The sequence below is a fragment of the Rattus rattus genome, chromosome X, assembly GCF_011064425.1.
Source record: "Rattus rattus isolate New Zealand chromosome X, Rrattus_CSIRO_v1, whole genome shotgun sequence".
Taxonomy (NCBI): Eukaryota; Metazoa; Chordata; class Mammalia; order Rodentia; family Muridae; genus Rattus; species Rattus rattus.
The window spans coordinates 31,935,075-31,953,125 of record NC_046172.1 but is presented as its reverse complement, the minus strand read 5'-3'; the positions used below and the strand labels follow the sequence as shown (position 1 = coordinate 31,953,125).

Sequence of the window (18,051 nt, the reverse complement as noted above, 5' to 3'; positions counted from 1 at the left end):
TGGGACTTCCTACCTGTTACAATCCTAAAACAAAGGTTTGTCTGCCTATCAGAAAAGTCAGATACTTTTTCTGTCGTTGTTATTGTTTTCTGGATTCAGGAAGATAAGGGATTTTCCTAAGGCAAGAGGAGACTCCATTAATTCATGAACACCAGGAGAAGCTCCTCTGAAGACTACAGGACAAAGTTAACTAGGGAAAATTTAGTCCATTTTGGCAATGAAGAATTACATGACCCGAGTAGAGTGGGGCATTAAAATTTTTTTCCAGAGAGACTTATTCTGTTTGGTAAACAGCTTGGTTCAGATAGAACTCATTCTGTTAAGATGTGCCCCTGTCAGGGTCTGCCTGTCTAGCTATTGTTGCTGAAGGATCTTTCTACCTTCAAGATGTGTCACTAGCTCATCGAACCTATTTCTGTAACTCTTGGTGAGAGCCAATTTAAGCTGCTTCTCAGCTCACTCTGCACTCAAAAGAGACCAATTTCCAGTTCCTTTTTGGAGTCCATGAGAGCAGATGCTGTGACAAATGTTCAGTGACATGAACCTAGAAAATGATCCCAGGGTGCTTCTCAGGGGAGCAGTGGATTCATCAGCATTATCTGTGGCTTAAACACACCCTGCTTTTAGCCTGAGTGCTGTCATCTCTCCTTGTGAAGCTTTCCGGTGGGACATGCTCTGGTGACAGAAAAGGGGCTCTAGGGGGAAGGCAGAAGAAAGTTCCCAATGAGGCTCCAAATGAGAGTCAGGGTGGTCATGTTTATGGGTGAGGCCTTACTGCATCTGGCAGCCTGAACTGGGCAAAAGGTCCTGCAAATGAGAAGCTACCGCTTTCGTTAGGTAGGTCATTGTGCCATAAGCCCCACTGGGAGCACTGTCATAAAAGAGGTGGCAAATTCCTGTGGCTTGGTCTTTTTCCAGGACATCTGTGGTTCCAAATGACACCTGCAGTCAGAAAAAAGCAGGAAAAAATGAGTAGAATCCATTTCTTTTCCTTCACAAAGTACTCTGCATGTTGGAGGTGGTCTGGGGGACTATAGGTGGGGCTGGAAGCTGGAGGCTAGGCCTCATGGCAGGAACCCAGAGTCACGAGGCAGGTAACATGTGACAATGACACAGAATGTGGATACTGTGTTTTCACAGACCCCTCCCCCCTTTGCTGCTCAGTACTGATTCGTGGAGATGACAGCTTCTTTGTCCGACTCAATTTCATGTACAGGGTAAGTAGTTTACGAAGAGCCAGGTATGCGGCAAATGGTAGTGTCTGGGATCGAACCTACAACAACAAAGACCAGCTTCCCCAAAGGTTGTTAGAGTTCCCAAGTGGCCAACTTTGCCATCTCCTAACTAAATGGTTGACTTTTTTTTTTTTTTTACCATCTGTGGTGACATTTTCCTGGTTTGAGTACACCTTCCAATTAGACACAATCTCCAGCATGCCCAGGGAGAACTAGTAAGCAAACCAACTACCCTGCCATTGGCCCAGTTACACCCACCTGGTCCTGCAGGAACAGCTGATTGGCTAGCCGCACTATCTGGTCCACATGGATGATGCCCCCGATACTGTCCATTTCCGTATCTGAGAGCAGTGTCAGTACCATGATGGCTTCTACCAGTAGCTGCCGATACTCAGGCTGGGACACACGGTTGAGCACTGATTCCACATGGACAGCGAACTTGATCTCACAAGGGGTCATCTACCAAATGATCAGCAGGTTGTCAGTGTGAAAGATGAAGCAGACAGAGCCCGATAGTCAATGCTGCCCTAGCGCTGTCGGAGCTCGGTTCAAAGGCTGCCTCCCTCCTGTCCACTGTCTTGATTCTGTGCAGCAGCCTTCCGGAGTAGGGGTGACTGCTGTTCCCCAGGGCCAGCTGAGCTTATTCTAGTTCCTTTTGTCTGTCTTTTGACTGAGACTTTTAGGGAACAGGGGCCATTTCTTGTTTCTTAAGGAAATTCCCCATGGTATAAAGAATGGTACCTTGGGCAGGGTAAAAGAAAAAAACAAAAGAAAAGGAAAAAAAGGAGAGAAGACAAAATCTGTTTTTTAAAAAAACGCCTGGAAGTGGTGCCTTGTGCTTGAAGGCTGAAGATACCCCATTCATGAATGGTGAATAAACTGAAGAAGGCTGCTTTCGTGCTTGAAAGGGCCCTGCATGGGTCTCGTGCATGTGTGACAGGGTCTGGGTGGGGTTTTAGGGGCCCAGAGTTTATAAATGCTATTGCTGAGGGGACTGAGAGGGAAAGGTAAGAAGAAAGGAATTTTGTACAATTTGAGGGTGACACAGTTACAGTGATCAGACCTATAGATGGCCTGGCTCCATAGAATAATTCTGTAAGGCATAGGCAGAATCAGCCATGGGGCAAGCCCACGGCTGGGCTGCGAGCTGGGTCTTCTCACTTTACCTCTTGGGTTGTTGAAGATGGGAGGACATAACCGTCGATGGACAGACCATGGCACTAGAAGCAGAACACAGACATCTCAGTCAGATTCCAGGACACCACAAGTGTGTGCTTGCTCACACAGTCACACACGCACATACAGCTTTCCTTGCCCTGGAAATCTGCACGAGGGTTGGAACATGCCAGACTGTCAGAGTTATTTTTAGAGTCTTGTTCTCACTGCCCACAGGCTGGGTTTTCGATGGAACAATTCTGGGGAGACCAGCAGGCATCTTTCAGATTGGGGCAGGAACAGTGTCCTAGGGAGCTGCTGCGTCCTCCTCCCAAGAGGCTCTGCACTGCACTTGGCAACTGGACCCTGGAGCCTGCCAGGCCCCCTTTAGTGCCATAATGAAGGGAGACTTTCATGGCTCCCATTGGTGGAGTAATGCTCCTGTGCCTTTGCAGCCGTCTATTTTTGAGATTTCTATAATAAGCACCGATCACAAAAGACTGGAGCACATGCACACACACGCACACATGTATATAAATACCAACAGGGCGCAATATAAAACACTGCTTTTTCATAATAAAAGCATCTTGGTATTGGGCCAGCAGAAGCCTGGCCGGAAATGTATGGTACCCCAGAACGACTGAGATTTTCGAGGAATAGTTGGGCCTAGTCTAACTGGTCACCTTTTACACTCCAGTTGGCAGCAGCTGCCCTGCGTTCATATTGGCTGGCTCGAGGGCTCCCCACAAAAGTCTACAAGGGTGGACCTGGGGCCTCTGCAGGCAGCTGTCTTCAGCAAGGCCTTGGTCCACAGAGCATAGGCCCTGAAGCTCTGTGACTGGCCCTGGGCACCTGCTGCCGAAAGAAGACAGTGGGCTAGGACTTCACAAAGGAGTCTCACTTGGGATCACAGCAGTTCTCTCCTCTCCTTCTGTGAAAGGAGCTAAAAAGGAATGGTTCCGAGAAAAAAGAAATCTGTCTTGCTTTGCAAAGCTTTTAAATGAGGCATACTGTCCCTCCATAGGGGAGGCAGGACAAACCCTGGTGGGGCCTTGGGAGTGGTGTGAATACTCTGGAGTATGAATGTGGGAGAAGATGGATTGTGGGGTGTTGAGAACAAAGTGGCCCTGACTTCCCACGCTACCCTCACTTTAGCAGCAGGTGTTTTAGACAGGCCCTCCTGCATTCAGGTGTGTGGTGCACGGCAGTCTGTGGATACGTCACTTCCTGTCAGTTTCAAACTCCAAAGTCCAGTGAAATGTTAACAGCCCCTAGGCAGATGGGAAGCACAGCCCTATTTCACTGCTATCGGAGCAATGGGCGCTGGTTAAGGGATGGGGACTGTAGGCTCTCTATCTTCCAGCCATGGAAACAGGGTTATCCCAGAGCAGGTGGGAACATGGCTTCTGGGGTCAGGCTATAATATTTTGCTTCTTTGTACCCTTGAACACTTAGCAGGTAGAAGAGGCTGTCATGTTCCTGAATGATTCAGATACCGTGTCTGTCAGCCTCCAGCTTGAGGAGCTGTCAGCTTGGTAGCTAGCCAATCCAGACCCAGTTAATGCTGTGGGTCCTCTGCTTCCTATATAATAGCGCACAAGACAGCACTACAGTAGAGCCACCTAGCCCTAGATGCCACGGTGTCTTGCTGTAGGCTGAGACATGTTCTCTAGCCATCTGCTACCTGGTATTTGGCAGGGGCACTGTGCCTCCTGAAGGTAGGTAGGGTTGGGCTCATTTTCCCGAGAGCCCATGTCTCCTCAGCACCCATCTCACCTTCTGAAGGATCTTCCACACTCTCAGAAATCCCACGGGGACCCTGTTGATAGCCCCATCCAATCTTCTCCTGCGCAGCCACTGGCCCTGCTGTTCTCCCCAGCCAAGGTGGTGTCCTCCAGAGTCTGTAGATGACGTGCCTGTCGGGGAGGACGGTGTGCTGCACCTCTGAAAAACAGACACCATATGGCCTTTAGTAGCAGGTGCCCCAGGGAAAAGATGGCCACTTTGAAGGCCAGATCAGCAAATTCGTCAGAATCTCCCTCTATATGTCACCCAGTCAAGGGCATAGGGCCCCTTGACTTCTTTTTGTCGGGTACCTGATGTTGGATTTAATTTTTCATGCTCTTTCTTCATAGCTCAATTCTTCCCAAGACCTAGGAAGTAGTATAACACCAGGGGACCCTGAGCTCACAGGACAGAGAACAAAGAGGTATAAGTGTGGGCTCTGCCATTAGGTGTTGGAGCCAAGTTCGAGAGCAGCTCTGGCAGCACCCAGGTTTAGGCTGCCTGAGCCCTATGTCAGTACCACCTATTACCCCAGTGATCTACACAACAGGGACATAACCTCCCTAGGGGAGCTGTCTGCAGCCATCTACTTTGTGAAGGCACACAAACACCCAAGCCTGAAAGTCCTTGTTGCTTGTGATGAGCGCTCAGGGGGCAGCTGTCACCCTGAAGGCTACTCCCTCAGAGGTCACTAGTCAGGCATACGAAGCCTATCTAAGGGAAGCAAGCTCTGAGAGTGTGTGGAGAGGTGGTCTTAGAGAGAGGGAGGTGGGTAGGGAGGAAGGACAGCCTGGGGCAGGAGCAAATGTCTCAGAGCCTGCTTTACTTTAGCAGTGCCACAGAGAAGTGACTATCACCTTCACCTGCCCATAGGATAAATACCACAGAGAGTACCGCATGTTTACAGTGAGAAAGAATGGATCAGGAAGCGAAGATAGAAAGTCAACTAGGAATTCACGCTGAGCAGTGGGGTCACTGGTTTTTGGTTTTCTGCCTATGCTTTTCAATCCTGATTTTTGCTCGTTAGCTGTTGGTCCTGAGTTTTCTTCTAAGGCTAGGCTATGGTAGCCTTCAGCTTCAACCTGTTGACAATGGTTACAGCGTGATATCTTCTTTCCATTTCTGGGAGGCTAGACTTCTCTAGAGTCCACAAGACAAGTGCTCCTGGGCTGTTGATCACCCAGGGGCAGAGATCAGGTGTGGACACCTCACTGACTGACTTGCCCTGGACAGATTCCTCGGGTTGGAACAACGTTAACACACATCGCTACATATGTTTTGGTTTGGACTATTTGGCCCTTTCACTTCACAATGTGCAACATCAAATTTAAAGGTTTAAAAATAAAATCCAAATATTAAGCACACTAGCAGGGTGGGAGGTGGGATTCTTCTCTCAGAACTCATTTTGACTTCAAAAGATCTTATTTTGAAAAGGCAGTTAGGTTGGGTTATTCTGCTGGGCTCATTACTGCCATTTAAATAAGGCAACAATTAGCTACAAATAAAAGTAATTACAGCCACACTCATCAGTGACTCAGCTGATTTTCTCCTTCTGGTTTTGGGAGGCAGATTCAGACTTGCCTCTGCAATTAGAACATTTCCTGGGCCTCCACATGAGCTAGGGCCACATGCTCAGCTGGGATAGGAAAGTAGAAAGTGGTGCTTAGCCTGGGGTGGGAGGAGCAGTAGTTCAACACTCAATAAAAGGGCATCTGGGCTGGGAATGAGGGTCAGTGATAGAGTGCCTGTCTAGCATGCTCAAATTCCTGAGTTCTGTCCTCAGCACTGCCAAACAAACAAGAAAGAGGGGTGGAACCAGTGTTTAAAGATTCTGGAAATTCCTAGGAGTTGATAAGGTAAGCACGTTTCACCCACAATGTATTGAGGAGTTTGACAAGCCAAGATCTAAGAGCTTAAGATAGAAAATAAAGTTTGGTTCAGGAATATCTAAACTTTTCTAGAATTTTCTCAAACTTACAGTTGGAAAATACCTCTACCATCAACTAAAAACCCTTAACCCAGTGATTCTCGACCTTCCTAATGCTGTGACCATTTCATACAGTTCCTCATGTTGTAAACCATAAAATTATTTTCATTGTTACTTCATAACTGTAATTTTGCTCCTGTTATGAATCATAATATAAATATCTGATATGCAGATATTTATAGGTGACTCCCATGAAAGGGTCAGTTGAACCCCCAAAGGGGTTGCAACACACAGGTTGAGAACCACTGCCTTAATCTTTACTCAAACTATCAGAAGTCAGGGATGAGGGGTGCGGTGAAGCTCAGGGCTAGAGTATTTGCTTAGAATGTGTGAGGACCTCAGTTCCATGTTCAAAACTACATGTATGCATGCACACACACATCCTAAACATAGTGGGGCTGAGCTGGGAACATGGGTAAGGACAGAAGAGAACTTGAACACTAGAGACAAGGAGGAGAAGACAGGGAGGAGTGAGATGCCAATACAAATTTACCACAGACTTGATGGAATGTAAACTGTTGGGCACAGCTTGGCCCAGTGGAAAGAACTATAAAAGAGAAAGATTAGACCCAGTCACACGCAGTGATACCAAGAGGCACCAGTAGTTGAGAAGAAACACAGAGCAACATGACAAGTACAGACTGAAAGCAGAGATAAGACCTACAGGACTTGTCATTGAGTAGCAGTGACAGATACAGAGGCACTGCTCCCTTACAGCCCAGCTTGGCTTTAAAGATTAAGTGTTGCCAGGTTCTTTTCCTTGGTAGAGTAGCACACATGTTCCAAAGTCACAGCCATGCCATGCCATGCAAACAGTTTATGCTGTTTCGTAAACATCTATAGAGATTAAAAGACCTCTAACTTTAGCTACTAAAGTCTGGCATCCAAGAGGCATCCCATCGATTCGTTTTAAATGTGCATAGTGGATTAGGCTGATGACCTTTGGCCATATTCGCCGTTTCTCATCTAAGAACCTAAATGGCACCCTTAATTTGCATACAGGGCTATGTCTGTGGTGGCAGCTTGCAAAAATGAGAACAAAGTTATATACCGTTGATACCCATTACATTTTGGCCAGAGAACATTTTCTTGACATGAGTAGGCAAATACAAAGCTGGTACTGACTGACTGCATATAAACACAACAGAAGAGGAAGGTAATCATTTCATCCCTAGCATAGGCAAGGGCAGCACTAAATAGAAGAAGCCATCCATGTTCACCCAGGATCAGGCCTTGGAGCTGTGGGTACCCAGAGGGACGGTGCCACCGAGTGGCTGACAGAGGAAGTTTGGAAAATCACTTCTTAGAAGCCTAAATGAGAGACTCCGTATGGTCTACACTCTGCATTATGTGCCATCACATGGGTTATTCTTTCCTGGTCCAGAGATAGCACATCATTAGAAATATGAATCCAAAACCAGATGTAGTAGTTGCTCCTGTCGTTGCAGCTACTCAAGAAGCAGAGGGATGAGGATTTCTTGAGCCCAGAAGTTTGGGGACAGCTAGGGCACCATGGAGATCCCCATCTCAAAAAGCAATGTATAAATAAAAAGCATATCCATTTTTTTCTCAAGGCAAGGAGTATATCAAGAGGTGTTGTACAGTGTGCCTGGACACCTTTTCTTTCCAGGTTTCAGTCTCTCCAGGTTGGCTGAGGGCAGGAACTGCTAATACTGTCTTATTCTTTTTACTGACCACATTCCCCTCTTTCAGCTCCCTCTTTTTGAACAGAAATGCTGATGGAGGCAGAGTGTGGACTATCTGTTTCACAAAGAATCCTTACAAAAGCTGACTTAGATAAATGTAATCCTTTGGATTAGTACCCTGCACTAAATGACCTAACTGGCCACCCCAACTGGACTTTTTAAAGCCAAAGAGCAAGATCCTCTCTCCCACCTTCATATCTGCTTCTCTGGCTCTGCGTGCCTGAGTTACTGTGCCATTCTACCATGCACACACATCCACACTCTGTAATTAGCAGCTTAGCTTTCCATGTTCAAGCCAGAAAGAGTATAGCTAAACAGACAGAAAAGCAAGGTACTTCACCTGCTCATCAGCACTAGCTCGCCTATTCATCTGAAAGTAAAAAACATCAGAAAGTAAAAACCTACTCCGAGTTAAGAATGCTCTGCGGCCTCCTTCACACTCCAAAAGGTCAGAGCATGCTGATACCTCTCAGGGGCTGGCCACTCCCCCCTCAGGAGCTGCCCACCCTCCCTCAGGGGATGGCCACTCCCCCCTCACAGACCCAAGCAAGTCAGGCAGCATGACTAGTGTATAAGCAGATTTTCTCAGCATAGGTCATGGTCATGTCAGGGCACAGTATTAGATGCAACAAGATTGAAAAGGTGGTGAGTTGCAGACCTGTGACGGTCAGCTCAAAAGGTTTTCTATTGTGAGTTAAATTAGGGTGAAAAATGAAGAGACTACTGTGGCTGGTGGTAAATACAGGTATAATTATTCTAGTCTATTTCCACATCCCGCTTGCTATTTCAGAAGAAGAACACATTTGATGGAGAAATGGTTCTCTCTTCTGACATTATTCTACTTTAACAAATTATTTTTGTTTATGGTATGCATATTTGCCTTCATGTGTTATATGTGCACCACCCATGTACCTGGTGCAGAGATCAGAGGAGGGCACCAGATCCCCTGGAACTAGAGTCACAGACAGCTAGCTAAAAGCTGTCATGCTGGTGCTAGGAACTGAACTCAAGTCTTCTCTAAAGGCAGCCAGGAATTTGAACTCCTAATCCGTCTCTCAAGCCCCAGGAATACTCTACTTTTTTAAATAACAAGGGAACAAACATGGACAAAGACGTCCATGTAATATCACATGAAGGCGAGACATTGGTGAGTGCATGCAAATGGCTTAGGGTACCTACCTGAGCTACAGCGCTGTCTTCAGGTCCCACGACTGCTACAGACAACAGGCCAGAGCTTCATGCCCTTGTTTCTCAGAGATGAGCCCTGGCGGAAGAACCGTTTCCAGCCCTCCCATGGAGCTGCCATGCTAAGGTCTTCTTACCTGTTTCATCTCACTCCTCAGTCTGCTGATACCACTCCTCTCAGTTTTGGTGACTCCAGTATGACCCACCTCATGGATGGAGATGGCAGGGCTGGACATGGAGGAGTGTATTGGGCGCACTGGAAGGAAAATGCATGCATGTTGCTTTTAGGGAATCTATGGCACCTGCCTTGAGAGAGGCAACACGGGCTACATGTTTCTGAGATCCACTTCTCTTCCCTGCCTGAATGTAAACCCAATGAGAGAAAGGTCTTACCTGCCCCAGCCAGGCCTGGGCTTACAGTGCTGAAGGTAGCACAGACCCACGAGACACCCAAAAGGCGGTGTGAGCGTGTGGGTACTACTTAAACAGCAGGTACAGAGCAGAGTGGCGAAAAACCATTGGGTGATGAAATTGGTTTTGAAAACTATTTTTTTTTACTTCTACAAAACATATTTTCTCTATGGAAAACTGAGACCACCTAAGGAAGCCAGAAGTAACATCTGTAGACATTTCAGTTATCAATAACATCTGTAGACATTTCAGTTATCATTCTGCCAGTTTTCCTCCATGGATACATTTTTTACAACATCAACATCAAATATATGAATAAAGGGGAACTCTCTATTATACACATGACATGTCGTATGTAAGCATGATCAGTTGTTTCTGCATGTAACACTTTGTGAATTTTTTCTACAGCATTTCATATTATCTCACATGTTTAATAACTCTATGACATTGGATCTCAGAATGAATAACATCTAATTCTATTTGTGACTTTCTAAAGGGTCCGTCCTCACTAATCCATGGTGACCTTGCCAAGCTCTATAATGCCAACTAACCCTGGTGAGATGACAAAACTGCTGCGTACTCTATTGAAGGGCTTAGAACTTAGGTACCCATGGTTATGAGCTAACTGATGAGGTGCCCTCATCAGGCCTTGTCTGGACATGGGTGCAAGTATACATGTACCATAGCATTCAGGACTGACAGAACTCACAGCAGGGAGATCTTAACCCAGGCCTTTGGGAGGAAGCAGGGGCTGAGCTGGCTAGAGAGCTCATGGGTGAGGTAGAAAGTGTTGCCAAAGCCAGGCATACAATGCTACTATGGAATGGGGAAAGGACAATCTCCATACTGCACCAGGCCACACCTCCTTCCATCAGATACCATCAACCTCAGGATTAACACCTGTCCCCAGTTTTTCTCCCTATGTGTATGGTCTCTAAGACAATGGTCATAAAGGATTATACTAGAAGGCAAATCATATCATTGCTCAATTGGAATCCTCCTGGGTCTGAGTCTGCCTTTAGAATAAAGCCTAAACAATCTTTTTGGTGCCACAGTTAGCCCTCCTCATGGGTGTCCCTTGTGGGCATATGCATATACTACTCTCCCATTCCATGCTCCTTTGTGTAGGCACAAGGCAAAGGTTACTTCCTATAAAACATTGCTGAAGCCAAGAAGGTGGAGGGCAGTTTTGGGGGAGGAAACCATCAAGGAGATCCAATGATGGTTCAAGAGGGAGGAGTGGTTCCAAAGAAATAGAAAACAAGCCAAATAGGGTGTGGGACACTCCAGGACACTGTGCTTGGGGGAAAGTATTTGTTAGAAATAGTAATTTTAGGGGGCTGAGAGATGGCTCAGCGGTTAAGAGCACTGACTGCTCTTCCAGAGGTCCTGAGTTCAAATTCCAGCAACCACATGGTGGCTCACAGCCATCTGTGATGAGATCTGATACCCTCTTCTGGTGTGTCTGAAGGCAGCTACAGTGTACTCATATACATTAAATAATATTTAAAAAATAGTAATGCTAGCATTTAGTCAGAGTTTAAAGCCTACTGCTAGCTTCCCAGCTTACAAAAACTGAACAGTTACAAGGCAATGAAGAAATGCTGTCCTTGCTTATGATTCGACATGACAAGGCATTCAAATGACATTCCTCAGTTCTTGGTTTTTTAACGCTTCTATATAGCTTTATATTGAATGACAATTATCTGTCAAACCATGTACATTATTATGATGAGAAGAACACATTAAATATTCAGCTTTAATATTTACATTTCAAGGACTGTGTACTTGAAATAACTGTAAATTACTTTTGGGTAGGGCTTCTGAGCACTCCTCCTCAGAGAGGAGAAGGCCTCGAATAGACAGCTGATTGCCCCATGTGGCTTTGTCTGAGGTGCACGCTCAGGAAAAATACAAAGTACCCAATGTCCTTATTAAACTAAAAGGAATGATAGCCCACAGTGTGTTTCTTTGGCTCGGTGAAATAAATTCACCAATGTGTCTACGAATCATTTAGCTTTTTTATGAGGAGGAGAAATGATAATTGCTTCACTTATAATTAGGGAACATTTGGTAACAAGAATCACACCAGGACTTCGGTGATTGGATTTTTTAGCACTTTGAGCAGATTTCCAAGATAGATACTAAATGAGTAATGCTGGGATGAAGCGAGTAGACGGCCCACACACATCATAGAGCCCCCTGGAGAGGGCAATGGGGCCTGGCTACAAAGGCTTTGATACAAACTGAAGGCCAGGCCACAAGAGGTAATCTGTAAGGGCAGCCCTGTGATCCTGACATTTAGAATAACCTCCTCGCCTAACACTTAAGACTATAGGGGATGCAAGGTACAAACGTATATGGTCCGCTCTGCCCATGTACCACTATAATCTGTAGAGAAATGCAACCTTTTGAGGATGCTCCTTGTCCCTAAAAGCAGGAACCTTGATCCTATGCCTCCTCCGTTCATCCCACTGAAAGAAGTGGCATGTGGTTCCTTCCTTATAGGGAACCGCTGACAGTGGTGCTGATCTGCACGTGGGTCCCCATGAAGTACTCTGCACTGACTCACCACTTCTCTCTACGCCGAACTCATTCCCACTCAGTATATGATGCAGAAGGCTCTTCATGTCGAAAGGGCTGAGGTTCATCAAGCTCTCCGAAGCTTCTTCCCCTGCAAACAAATGTGAGACCTAGACATGGGCTGGTGGTGTGTGGCTCAGGGTGTAAGAGGACGATGTAGAAGGCAGGTCTCCTTGTTCAGAATTCCTTCAAATCCCTTCAAAGGCCCTCAAAAGACATTGGTCCTTGGGGAATGCAAATCCTTCTGTTTAGGTCAGTACAGGAGCATTTAATTCCTAGACATAGAATTTTTCACATTGCACTGATCTCTGATGCTGAAATGTGTTTTGCAAATGTTTGTATTTCTTCCAGTGAAGGTGTTATTAAGCGATCTTACAGTGAGAACATCATTGTAGCTTAGCTGTCAAAGACAGCAAAGATTCTCATATAAACATGGTGGAGGCTGTGCCTACCCCAGTGAAGATTGTTGTAATATGTGGCCTGACAGCAGCCACCTCTCACAAAGGAACCTGAGAGAGCCAAAGCTCACCCAGAATGGAAGCCTGTTTGGAAGTGCTTGAGTATGACCCCTTGCACAGCGAGGCCTTAAGGTAGGGCTGAGGTGTCAGGAGTAGCAAGCCATGGCCTTTTACCTGAGCAGTTCAGGCTCCGAGCCAGCTCTGTGGCCATCACCTGGATGATCAATCCAATCCGGAGTCTGAGCATCTCTGCAAAGAGGCTAGGCTGGGCCCGGACATACATGGCCAGGTAAACCACGATCTCCTGGTGCAGATACACAGGGGAACAGGGCTTCAGGGAACCTGAGGCCTTTTGGCACTCCAAGGAAGGCTATACCCCAACTTGCCCTTCCTGCATCAGCACCTGACCTGTGTGAGGACAGCAATGCTGATATCCTGTCCACTGGCTTCGTATATGAGTTCTGTGAGCTCCTCTGGGGGAAGAGGCCTAGGAAAGAGCAGCAGGTCACTCACAATAGGTACCTCAGAGCAGGGCCTTCTTGCTTAGTTGAAGTTCCCAGCTTTCTACAAGCACCCACATGGCACAGTATCTTCTAAAAGCCCTGCACCTTCCACAACAATAAATGCTCTCTCCGTGCTCCCTCTATAGTCTGGAGGTCCTCCACTGGGACTTACGTGATATGGTCTTCTCCCGGGGCTCAGGGCAGGCCCACTGTAAGCTGCTTCTGGTGGGACAGCAGATCTGCACAGGCCTACATATTTGGGGCGGGGGGGCAAAGGATATAAAGGAAAATAAATTAAGCCAAACTAGCTGAGAAGGTTAAGTGCCAACAACACCAGAAATTTACCTTTATGAATTTTATAATTCATGCACATGGCCCTTCTGAGAAATTGAAACCTAAAACTTAGGCTGAACAACCCACATCAGACCAAATCCCTGTGGATCTTTGTCTCCCAGGTCCTAGGCCTGGCCTATCCGCTGTAGTAAACACCCGAGACTTACTAATATATTCAGACAACGCAGGGATGAGGTCTCAGATAGCAAAGATTACTTACAGTTATTAGGCACATTGTGTTTCAAGCTTATGAGTTCCTCAGTATTCACATGGAACAATGACTAGCATCTTACCAAAATACTTGCTTAAAGTTACAGGAAGTGCTTCATGGATTTTGTAGGCCTCGGGAATATAAATATTAATGATCTCTGTACTTTGACATGGAGAAATGAGTGCTTTGGTTTCATTTCTTGGTAAGAAAGAACCAAACTAATGAATCTGAGAATTTCTTCCTCTCTCTTCTCCATCCAGAGCACAAAACAGTCAGGAGAGGGCCTGCCTGGTACTGGGTTACATTACCTGAGTCCATTTACTGATAAGAGACACTTGCCTGAGACCTTCCACAACTAAATGACTGAATGAAGAAAGCATGGGGCTAGAAAGAGCAAACGGGCGACCTGGTAGGCATGCCTATTCTGACCTCAGCCAGGACCTCCACTTTCTTCCTGAGCAGGCCTGAAATGTAGCGAATCAAACTCCATTCTTGGTTCAGGCCAGCTTTTCCATAAAGCTCGCTGAGAAGACTGTGAACAGTGACTCCATGCTGTCCAAACAAATTGGTATCCCAGCGGGGACCCCTGGCCAGAGGCAGAAAAATTCAAAGATAAAGGTCAGAATGTCAAGGCTGGGCGAGGCATGAATTGCTATACATTTTGCCGGACATTTGAACAGTCCTAGTAACTCGGAGCCTGATCAAGAGGGTTCCAATCAATAAAATATGTCTTCTGAAACTAAAGCCTGTGTTTACACATCACTATGGTATCCTGGCTTTGCCCAGACCTTTCATGGAAAGCCAGCATCAAGAGGCAGAGAAAGGATAGAAGTCTCATGGTTAGTGATCCTAGGTAATTTGAGTGAATGTGATCATGGCCTGGCATTGCTGGGATTCCAAGAGATTGGGAAAAAGAATTATGGAGAACTAAGTTCAACACAGTAAACACCATCAATTTATTGTTATGGCTTTGATTGCTTGTGTCCCCATCAAATCCCTATATCAAAATCCTAACCCTGGAGTGAGGGTATTGGGATATGGAGCTGTGGGAAGGTGACTAAGCTATGAAGTAAGATCCCTCATAACCTATCAGATCCCTTACATGAAAAGACCCAGAAAGTTTGTCCCTCCCTTCTACCACACAAGGATAGCAAGGATAGGGTGCAAAGGCACCATCCATGAGAAAGCAAACATCCACCAGACATTGTAGTTTGGATTTCCAGCTTCTAGAACTGTAAGACACAGCTCTGTTTCTTAAGATGCCGGCTGACGATATGTTGCTATAGCAGCCCAAAGAGATTAAGGCACTTACTTTATCACATAAAGAATGTACAGAATGTCTGCTTGGTCCTGTAGGTTTGAGCAGTCTTTCAGTTGCCCAACTAGCTTCTCACAGTCCACTTCATCCTGGTCGTCTCTGGGCCACTGGTAGTCATATTCAGGAGTCTGGCCACATGAAAGCCAAAAAGGAGGGAAAGGGATTAAGAATGGGAATGTACAGAAGACCATAAAGCAAAATCCCAACGTTGTTTCTGAATTTTAGCACTACTATGTTAGGCTTCATTTCTTTTCATTAAATCTTTTGTGCTGCATTAGTTGTGTACCTTTACTATATTTGACGTTTGCAAAGGACTAGAGAGAACAGATTAAAACTTATACTAAGTTTTATTTACTCAAAATTCAAAAATCGACAGAACCTACTGCTACAAATCATGACAACAGTACTCCTCCTACCACGTGCTAGGAAACCTGGGGCCTTTCATGATAAACAATCTATGATTGAGCCACATCCCCCCGGCCCGAGCAGTTATCTTTGGACTCGTGGGTGGGGGTAACTAGGAGGAGGCAAAGAAAGTGGCCAATGACAATGCATATTGACTCAGTGACCAGTCACTGCACTCATGAGGACACTTCTGTGTCTATATGTAACAATAGGGTCTTATCATGTAGCCCAGGCTTCCCAAGAACTTGCTATAAAATTCAAGGTGACTGAAAATTTGCAGTCTTTCTTCCTCTTCCTCCATGACGTTGGAATTACAATCACGTGTATCACACATGGCTTTCAGTGCGATGCTTTAGAATTCAAAACAACATAAAAATGCATGTTTAAAACTACCTAAAAAATAAAGTTAGATTAAAATATTCTCCAATAGGCATTGGATATTTTGATAAATGTGGGATAAAATCAGGGAAGAAAAAAATAAGGACCAACCCCTGAGACTTTATGTTTTAAGGAATCTCATTACATGAAGAGTATGGAGAAGCCAGGAGTGGTGGTACATGTTTAGCATAAGCCCTCGGCAGGCCAATGTAGGAGGACTGTGAATTCAAAACCATACTGAGCTAAAACCTGAGGCCCTGTCTTAAAAACCAAACCAAAGAGTATGGGTAATAAAGTAACGAAGTCCTATGCTCTGTTTTGAGCTCTGGCTGGCTCAGATGTAGTAAGAAAGGCAGTTAAGTGTATTTTTCTTCTATTACTGCTATGTTCTGATAGTCAGGCAAACAGACAGTAAGAGGCCTCTTCCTCCGAGCAAAGCACAAAGGTATGCACCAAGCCCAGAGTAAACAATGATGCAAACTAAGCGCCTGGATTCACGTTAACATGTAGAGTGTCTTAACTGTAAAACTCTAGGTATAAAAAAATAGTCTGTCTAAGCCCCACCATTTGAGATAGTTCTTGGGACTAACCCAGTATTCTTAAGAATTACGTTAAAAAACAAACAAACAAAAACTACTGTAAATGCTTTACCTTCTTTAGGAATGGCTGAGGGGAGTCAACAAGATTCAGTGACTTACGGTGTCCACTTAGAACTCTAGTTGGCAAAATCATGGGAAAAACTGAAAAAGAAAGCAATTAAGAAAGCTCTTGTGAGGAAAAACGATAATAAAGCCCTATTTTGTAGGTGTGGGGCATTGCTCAGCCTGAATTTCACAAGGGCGCTGTGTATATACACTCAGATCCTCACACTAGCTCAACAGCCCTTTGTCCATGGAGCCATCTCTCCAGCTCCCTCACTAACTCATATTTAAAAGGGACATATAAAGCAAGCTCAAGTGGTTCACATATGTAATCCCAGCACTCAGCTTACAAGTTTACAGTCAGCTTGGACTTTGTCAGTGAGTTCCTGGCCAGTCTGGACCACATAACAACATACTGCCATCAAAAACCAAAACCACAAAAGCACTCTGCTAAAACCAAACAAAAAAGAGAAATCCTCAAGAACAGGTAAACACAGGAAAGAAGATAATAGCAACACCTTCAGGAGTAGGAAAGACAAAGGTTGAAGGATAAGCAGTTGAGAAGACACAGGGTAAGCAAACCCCAAGAATACAATGGGGAAACCAAGGAAACAGTCAGGTCTGCCTTAAGAGAATCTTCAAAAGTCTCAGGAATTTGCTGTGCTGGGTACTTTTGAAACTGGTGAGGGGTTCAAGGGAACAAAAACTAAAGAAGTCTGAAGATACAGTAAGTTCCCTACATGTTCTACACTTGCACACAGCATGGTGCCTCTTTCACGACAGAAGACTAGAGGAGTCTCTGAAGAAAGTGAAAGAAGGCTGTCTACGCACAGACTGATTACCCATCAGAAGGCCTGAATGCATTCCTTAGAGAGACAGTGACTAGAGATCCAGGCAAGCAGTTCTTCAGCTTTGAAGTAGGAGACGAGTAGAATGGGAGGCAGTAGACACCCTCTGAAGGATCAGCCTCTACCATATGGCCCCAAGGCCACAAGCTTTCCTAGGCTTGGAGGTTCTTCCGCAGTACCATGTGAACAGAAGTGCACTGAAGGAGATACTCCGAAGAAAGAAGGTGAAGCCCTTACTAAAAGGAAAAGGTAACTTGGAAATGGAAACTATTGAGGGAAACGAAGTATAAATACAAAGATAAAAGAAGGCCTGTCTCTGTTTTTTTTGAATAATAGAGATTCTATTACATGTATAAGACAAGAACAGATGGAATTTGGGAAATGAAGATTAAAACATAAGAGCAAAAATGAAAAAAAATCAATTGAAGGGGTTACAAAAAGTTGAGCATTCATAACAGATTAGAAATATGGAAAACAGAACAGAAGCAATAAAAATTTCTCCAAGAAGTTAAAAATATATGAAAAGAAAGTACAGGGATAACGTGAAGAAAAAAATAAGTCAAAGTTTTTAGAAAACCTCTACAGGATTGAGTGTACAATACAGTGGATGAAAACATTCCATCTATTCTATATATCACTGAAATTTTAGAACCTGTGAACAGATCTTAAAACTTTCCAAAACCAGCTAATATTTGAAAGATCAAAAATCAATATAGGAACCTCTACACCCAGCCAGATCTCCCACATCTTTTTTCAGGGTCTAGCTCAGTGAGCCCCTTTGACCATCCTTGAACTACCACCCTTTCTATTCCACATCCAGTGTCCTCGCCTAGCCTGGCCACCCCTACTTATACTACATTCGATCTTTAGGTTCCCTCTAGGGCAGTCCCTGTATACCCCCAATCCAAA

The 18,051-nt window shown here is 45.1% G+C and overlaps 1 protein-coding gene across 1 annotated transcript in view; it reads right to left on the bottom strand.

Moving 5' to 3' along the window:
- Positions 1–742: 742 nt before the first annotated feature.
- Phka2 (phosphorylase kinase regulatory subunit alpha 2) overlaps positions 743–18,051 on the bottom strand; it is a 101,350-nt gene continuing 84,041 nt past the window's right edge. The window contains 14 exon segments of the mRNA XM_032889580.1: positions 743–942; positions 1,494–1,694; positions 2,402–2,455; positions 4,167–4,334; positions 6,656–6,709; positions 8,209–8,238; positions 9,191–9,309; positions 12,037–12,138; positions 12,680–12,809; positions 12,914–12,992; positions 13,181–13,257; positions 13,982–14,138; positions 14,865–14,998; positions 16,305–16,393. Coding sequence (XP_032745471.1) covers positions 772–942; positions 1,494–1,694; positions 2,402–2,455; positions 4,167–4,334; positions 6,656–6,709; positions 8,209–8,238; positions 9,191–9,309; positions 12,037–12,138; positions 12,680–12,809; positions 12,914–12,992; positions 13,181–13,257; positions 13,982–14,138; positions 14,865–14,998; positions 16,305–16,393 — 1,565 coding nt within the window. The 3' untranslated portion in view covers positions 743–771.